The 8,048-nt window shown below is 41.7% G+C and overlaps 1 protein-coding gene across 2 annotated transcripts in view; it reads right to left on the bottom strand.

The window, feature by feature from the left end:
* Nucleotides 1–7,391: 7,391 nt before the first annotated feature.
* The window catches only part of LOC122558814 (MICOS complex subunit mic25-like), a 521,848-nt gene continuing 521,191 nt past the window's right edge, over nt 7,392–8,048 (bottom strand). For both annotated transcript variants that reach the window (XM_043707604.1, XM_043707605.1), the window contains one exon: nt 7,392–7,740. Coding sequence is in view for 1 of the 2 variants with exons in the window: in XM_043707605.1 (XP_043563540.1) it covers nt 7,717–7,740 (24 nt within the window). In the remaining variant the exon portion in view is untranslated. The remainder of the gene's footprint in view (nt 7,741–8,048) is intronic.

The raw sequence follows: 8,048 nt of genomic DNA, 5'->3' as shown, positions 1-8,048 counted from the left end.
TGTATGCTTCCATTTTCCCCTTAGTTAGTCTCACAATTTCACCTGTCGTCCATGGTTCCTTAATCTTGCCATTTCTATCCCTCATTTTTACAGAAACATGTCGCTCCTGAATTCTAATCAAACTCTCTTTAAGAGCCTCCCACATATCAAATGTGGATTTACCTTCAAACAGCTGCTCCCAATCTATATTCCCCAGCTTCTGCCTAATTTTGGTATAGTTTGCCTTTCCCCGTTTAGCATTTGTCCTTTAGGACCACTCTCATCTTTGTCCATGAGTATTCTAAAACTTTTGGAATTGTGATCATTGTTTCCAAACTAATCACCAACTGAAACTTCAACCACCTGTCCGAACTCATTCCCAAACACCAGGTTGAGTATGGTCTATTCCCAAGTTGGACTATTTACATACTGCTCTAGAAAACCCTCCTGGATGCTCCTTACAAATTCTGTTCCATCCAAACCTCTACCACTAAGTGAATCCCAGTCAATGTTGGGAAAATTAAAATCTCCAATACCCACCACCCCATTGCTCTTACATCATTCTGTTTACATATTTGTGCCTCTATCTCATGCTCACTGTTGGGAGGCCTGTAGTACAGTCCAACATTGTTACCACACCCTTCCTATTTCTGAGCTCTGCCTATATTGCCTCACTGCTCAAGTCCTCCATAGTGCCCTCCTTCAGTACAACTGTGATAGCTTCTCTGACCAGTAGTGCAACTCCTCCATCCCTTTTACCTCCCTCTCTATCCCACCTGAAGCATCGATATCCTGGGATATTTAGTTGGTAATCATGCTCTTCCCTCAACCAAGTCTCAGTAATAGCAATAACATCATATTCCCAGATACTAATCCAAGCCCTAAGTTCATCTGCCTTACCTACTACATTTCTTCCATTAAAACAAATGTATCTCAGACCACCAGTCTCTTTGCCCACTCTTACCCTTAGTCATGCAAAGTTGCTAGAACATTTAGCCAGTATCTTTGAATGACTAGTCCAGAACTCAAACATTGCTAACAGGAGACAAGGAGTTGAAACCTTTCAACTTGCACTTCATAACAAGAAGGTATGAATAGAAGAACTCTATTTTATACACTTGGAGGAGGGTGCTGAATGACTGGGCCATAAAGATGCAACAAGAGCAATTAATTGTCAGTCTTAATTATCAGACCATGCAGGTAGATTCTAATTGGTCAGGGTGTTGCCAGGGGATGCAGCAAGGATTGTTTGTCTTCATGACTCCATGTTTTCAAAAAGATGCAATGTATATACAAGTTCCTTTTGCCTACATAAAACAAGATCCTGTGTGTTCACATATGATTGATTGAATACTGTTGACACATGTACCGAGATACAGCAATAAGTATTGTTTTGAATACTATACAGGCAGATAGTACCATACAAAGTACATTAGGGTAGCAGATCAGAGTGTAGAATATATGTCATAGCTCAGGGAAAGTGCAGAGAGAGGGATCAACACTAACATTTGAGAGATTCTTTCAAAACTCTGATAACAGCGGGGAAGAAGCTGCTCTTAAATATATTCATACCTGTATTCAAACTTTTATATCTTCTGCCCAATGATGGAGGGTAGGAGAGTTTCTGGATCAGCTGACGACTCGTTTCCAATTAAGTTATTAACTAAGCTTGAGTGGGTCGGTTAGCTCAGTTGGCTGGATAGCTGGTCTTTGATGCAGAATCCATACCAATAGCATGAGTTCAATTTCCAAGCTGGATGAGGCTGCAGTGAAGGCACTGCCCTCTCAATCTCTCCTCTCAGCCGAGGTGTGGTGACCCTCAGGTTAAACCACTACCAATTGCTTCTCTCTAATGAGAGAGCAGCTCTATGGTCCTTTAGAACAATGCTGTCTTTACCTTTACATTGGAAATCAATTCAAAATTGCAGTGTAAGTATTTGTAGCTGCTAGGATTACCCAGCCTTCTTCCATTGAGTTACCAACCTCAGCCTTGCAAGACAGGAGTAAAGATACAATCTAAGAAGGAAAGAAAGACAAAAAAGAAATGCCTCCAGTGCAATATACACACCTGTCTCCAGTCTGGATAGAAAAGTGAATGCCCTATTGTGTAGGAATATATATCAGGAGTCCATTCTACCCTTCAAACCTGTTCCACTGTTCAATCAGATCAAGGCTGATATGTAAGCTAACTCCATAAAAGGGCAGTGCAAGAAAACGTGACTCACTAGTTTAGGCATAAAATCCTGAATGGTCTCAACAAGATAGTGGATGTTTCCTCTTGTGGTGAGTGCAGAACGAAGGATGCTGTTTTAGGATTACCCTTCACTCTTCTAGGGCAGAGATAAGGAGCAAATTTTCTCAGAAAGGGTTGTTTGACTTTCAATCCATGTTTCAGAAGGCAATGAAGGCTAGGTCATTGAATGTTGCCTGGTATGGAAGGAAGATCGTATGAGGAAAGACTGAGACACTTGGGGCTGTTTTCATTAGAGAAAAGAAGGTTTAGGGGTGACTTGATTGAGGTGTACAAGATGATTAGGGGGTTAGATAGGGTTGACAGTGTGAACCTTTTCCCGCTTATGGAGTCGGGTATTACAAGGGGGCATAGCTTTAAATTAAGGGGGGGGTAGATATAGGACTGAAGTTGGGGTAGGTTCTTCACTCAGCGAGTCGTCAGTTCATGGAATGCCCTGCCAGTAGCAGTCGTGGATTCTCCTTCTTTATGGGCATTTAAGCGGGCATTGGATAGGTATATGGAGGATAGTGAGTTAGTATAGGTTAGGTGGGCTTGGATCGGCGCAACATCGAGGGCCAAAGGGCCTGTACTGCGCTGTATTCTTCTATGTTCTATAATATTTTTCAGGTGAAGTTGGATAAGATTCTTGTTAGGCCATGAATCATAGTTTACTAGGGGTAGAGGGGATATATGGAATTTGTAACACATGCACATCACCCATGGTCTGACTGATGGCAGAGCAAGTCTGAGGGACTGAATGGTCTATGCTTATATTTCATATTAGATTAGATTAGATTACTTACAGTGTGGAAACAGGCCCTTCGGCCCAACAAGTCCACACCGACCCGCCGAAGCGCAACCCACCCAGACCCATTCCCCTACATTTACCCCTGCACCTAACACTACAGGCAATTTAGCATGGCCAATTCACCTGGCCTGCACATTTTTGGACTGTGGGAGGAAACCGGAGCATCCGGAGAAAACCCACGCAGACACGGGGAGAATGTGCAAACTCCACACAGTCAGTCGCCTGAGGCGACTGTTTCTGTTTCTGTTGTTCCGTCAAAAAGCAAACACAACCAAGACAGGCCAAATGACCTCCTGTCCTGTATGAATCCGTGATTCAAAGTAACACAACAACTTACATATACTTATAAAGCTTCTTTGCCCCATTTCCCTTTGTGTCTTAGGTAACTAAATTTATGTTGCGAATCATCACTACTGTTATGGAAGAGAGTTCCAACCTTCTATCGCTGTTGCTGTGTGTAAGCGTTTCCAAATTTCACTCCTGGAAAGTCTGTCTCTTTATTTTAAACCATGCTCCCAGTACTAGACTCTGCAACACAGAAAATAGCATCTCTCAGAGTCCACACAGTGGAAAGAAAGATTAGAAGGACTTGTGTGAAAATGAGGCACTGAAAATAATTAGGATGAATGAAAAGTCAGTACTCAGTAAATCAACTGGATTGAAGTTTGCTAAATTCCCTGGACCAGACCAGCTATATCTGAGCGTGTGGCTTGAGAGATACTGGATTCATTGGTAGTTATCTTTCAAATTTTTGTAGATTCAAGGAAGGTGCCAGCAGACTGGAATGTAGCAAAATTGAACTCTAATATTTAAGAAGGGAGCTGGAGAGGAAATGGAGAAGCACAAACCTGTTAGTATTACGTCAGTTGTAGGGAGAATGTTATGAACTACTCCAAAAAATTGTGATAATTTGATACTTGGAAAAGAATGATATAATTGGTCAGAGTCAACATGGATTTATGAAAGGGAAATTGTGTTTGACAAACGTGTTGCAATTCTGAGATAAATGAAAAGCAATGAACATGACGCATTTGGATTTACAGAAGGTTTCTGATAAGTCCCTCACAGCAGAGATTAGTAAACAAAATTATAGGATGGAGAGTTGGAATTAATATACTGGATTCAGAATTGGTTAGTAAATTGGAAAACAGACAGTAAGAATCAAATGGTCAGTCTCAGGGCAACAGGCTAATGTTAACAGGGTATGGCAAGCATCAGATCTGAGCCACAGCTGCTTGCAGTCTGTATAAATGATATGAAAGTGGGGACCAAATAGAATATTTCTAAATTTGCTGACGATACAAAACTAGGTGGGAATGCAAAAACCGAAAGAACTGCTGATGCTATAAATCAGAAACAAAAACAGAAATTGCTGGAAAAGCTCAGCAGATCTGGCAGCACCAGTGGACAGAAATCAGAGTTAATGTTTCGGGTCCAGTGACCCTTCCTCAGAACTGGGAATGTAACTTGGGAGGTGGATGCAAGGAGGCTTCATGGGACTGAGTGAACGGGCAGGGGGAATACAATGTGAATAAATGTGAAGTTATTCACTTTGGAAGATAGGAAAGGCAAAAGACAAAATATTTTGTAAATGGTGAGAGTTTGGGCTGTGTTGATGCCCAAACAAACCTGAGTGTCCTTTTTCATGAGTCACACAAAGCTAGCATGCAGATGCAGCAAGCTTTTAGGAAGGTAAATAATCCATTAGCCTGCACTGCAAAGGAGTTTGAGTACAAGAGTAAAGACGTCTTGCTTCAACTCTACAGAGTGAGATTATACCTGGAGCATTGGTTTCCTTATCTAAGGAATAATATTCACCTTCCAAACATATGACCACTATCATCTAGAAGGACAAGGCAGCAGATACTTGGGAACGCCATGCCCTTCTAGGCACATACCATCCAGACTTGGAAATATATTGCTGTTTCTTCATTATCGCTGGGTCAAAATAATGGAATTCCCTCCCTAATGGCAGTTCACTACCACCACCTTCTCAAAAGTAACTAGGGACAGGCAATAAATGCTGACCAGCTAGTGATGCCATGTTCCACAAATGAATATTTAAAAGAATATATACTTGCTATCGAGGAAAGGTCACCAGATAAAACCTTGGGATGGGGATTATGAGGATAGACTGAAGAAACCGGGCCTAAATTCTCGAGACTTTTTAAGGATGAGATGTGATCTCATTAAAACGGTGGCACAGTGGTTAGCACTGCTGCCTCGCAGCGCCAGAGACCCGGGTTCAATTCCCGACTCTGGCGACTGACTGTGTGGAGTTTGAACGTTCTCCCCGTGTCTGCGTGGGTTTCCTCCGGGGGCTCCGGTTTCCTCCCACAGTCCAAAGATGTGCAAGTCAGGTGAATTGGCCATGCTAAATTGCCCGTAGTGTTAGGTAAAGGGGTAAATGTAGCGGTATGGGTGGGTTACGCTTCGGCGGGTCGGTGTGGACTTGTTGGGCCGAAGGGCCTGTTTCCACACTGTAAGTAATCTAAAAAAAAACGTACAAAACTCTTACAATACACGATAGGAAGATGTAGAGAGGATTTTCTTCTGGTTGATGAGCCTAGAACCAGGAGAAAGTCTCAGAATAAGAGATTGAGGAGGAATGTCTTCACTCAGATGCTGGTACATCTTTAGAAATCTCTAACCCAGAGGGCTGTGAATGCTCAATCATTGAGTCTGTTCAAGATCAAAATCGATAACTTTCTGGAATGTGTGGGAAAGTGGAGTTGAAATAGATGATCAGCCATGATCTAACTGAATAGTGAAGCAGGCACGATGGGTTGAATGTCTTATCCCTGCACCTATGTTTCTACCCAAACTATAGAGTTTTAAGGTACTTGCCAAAAGAACCAGGGAGATGAAAATTTTTGCCTCGCAGCTTTATGATCTGGAACACATTATGTAGAAGGGTGTTGGAAGCAGATTCAGTCGTAACTTTCATGAAGATATATACTTGTAAGGAGAAATTTGCAAGACTATGGGGAAAGAGCAGGGTAGTGTAACTAATTAGATAGCTCTTTCAAAAATCCAGTAGAAGCGCTATGGATCAAAATGCCTCCTTCTGCATTGTATGAAACTATTATTCAAAGTAACACAAAAACATATTTGTATTTATGTAGCATCTCATGAAGAAAGGTTTTTAGAAAGAAAAGGGACACCCATGAAGGCAGAGGGAGTTTGAAAACATAAAAGTTGGCAGAGATTCCCTGGGCCAAACACATTGGAACTTATGTGTGAAACACAAGGGAATCTTGCACGATCAGCGGCCTGCAGCCTCTGTTAGAAAGATAGCAATCAAAAAGCAGCAGTCCTCTCACATCCCCAAAACAAATTACCCTCGCCTAATTACCCCTTCTTTGCAATCAGAAACATTGTCAGCAGCTTATTTTGCTGAAACTTGCACTGTCCAGTCAGACTCAGTGGATAATGAATGGAAGCCATACTTGCCTCTCCTAGACAGGTCCAAAAGTGCACAAGTCAACCTGTTGCCTTCTCAACCTCAGATTTGGTTGAGGTCAGCTTTGCCCAGTACATGACGCGGAGGTGCTGGTGTTGGACTGGGGTGCACAAAGTCAGAAGTCACATGGCACCAGGTTATAGTCCAACAGATTTATTTGAAATCACAAGCTTTCACAGCACTGCCGCTTTGTGAAGTGCAGGGAAGCACACAGGCACAGAATTTATAGGCGGATCATTGCAAGATAACTCTAGGTAATTAAGAGTTTAAAAAATAATACAAATGGTGTTAGTGGAGTGTCGACAGGCTGAATAACAGATCTTTGCAAGTGATCAACAGTGTCAGATGGTGTGATAAGGACATCACTAGCACCATCTTTTTTGATATTTTAAAAATTATCTCTCTGCCCTAATTAATCGGATTATAGGTCATCCCTTCACTTGCTGTTCAGCTGTTGACACTTTACTCACACTGTCTAACACTTTTGATCACCTGCAGAGACTTGTAATTCAGCCTGTCAACACTCCAGTCACACCATTTGTACTTATCTGTCAACACTCTTAATTACCTAGAATTGATCTGCCTATAAATTCTGGGTCTAAGTCTGTGTGCTTCCCTCAACTTCACATGATGAAGGAGCAGTGCTCTGAAAGCTTGTGATTCCAAATAAACCTGTTGGACTATAACCTGGTGTCGTGTGGCTTCTGACTTTGCTCAACACAGATTGAGATTCTGAGCCTGGGAATTCCTGCCCCACCAAGGTGGGACTGCTAAATGCCATGCATTGATCATTTCAGTGCCGTCAATACATAACTGTAGACAGGGGAAATCACCAGCAGTTCATTAGCACCCATTAGAGATACTTGCTGAAATTGACAGGTTCTGGACAAAGGAAAGCAACGAGTGTATTTCCAAAACAAAAACTTTATTCAACTGAACACAATAAACACAGAACCATTTAATTATTATAACATGAGATTTCAGGTGAAGGTACGACATGATGGAATGCTCCATATGTACATACAGCAGAAAGGGAATAATTTGGGTTGATTTATGCAGAGTTTCAAAAGAACACTGAGTTACGTTTGCAATGAGCTAATATCAAGGGGTTGATGAAGTCAGTTCAAATGCATATTTACTGTTAAACACAATCATAGACAAACCCTTTCATGTTTGTGAAGAGCAGAACATTGTTTCTACGGGAACAGGCACTGAACAGAGCCTTCTTGCGCTTTAGCCATGATTCACCAACAGCATCTGAAAAGAAAGGAAGGTGACATGCATTTTGTTTTGTTTGAATTACCAATGTAATATTCTCACAGTTCATCTGTCCACATAATAATGCTCATGTTGCTGAAAGCACATTAGATGAATTCATATTTCAGGAACACTCCTGACATTCTAAATTTGCATTCACAGCAGAAAAAGCAGTTCCCACCAGCACACCTGTTTTGCATGAAATGGAATCTCCATCTTTCAATACTGCCATAAATTGGACAGTTTATCATGAGGAGAAAGTGAGGACTGCAGATGCTGGAGATCAGAGCTGAAAATGTGTTGCTGGA

Source organism: Chiloscyllium plagiosum, chromosome 18 (genome assembly GCF_004010195.1).
Source record: "Chiloscyllium plagiosum isolate BGI_BamShark_2017 chromosome 18, ASM401019v2, whole genome shotgun sequence".
Classification (NCBI taxonomy): Eukaryota; Metazoa; Chordata; class Chondrichthyes; order Orectolobiformes; family Hemiscylliidae; genus Chiloscyllium; species Chiloscyllium plagiosum.
Note: the sequence above shows the minus strand (reverse complement) of the source record. Positions and strands in the feature narration are given on the sequence as shown.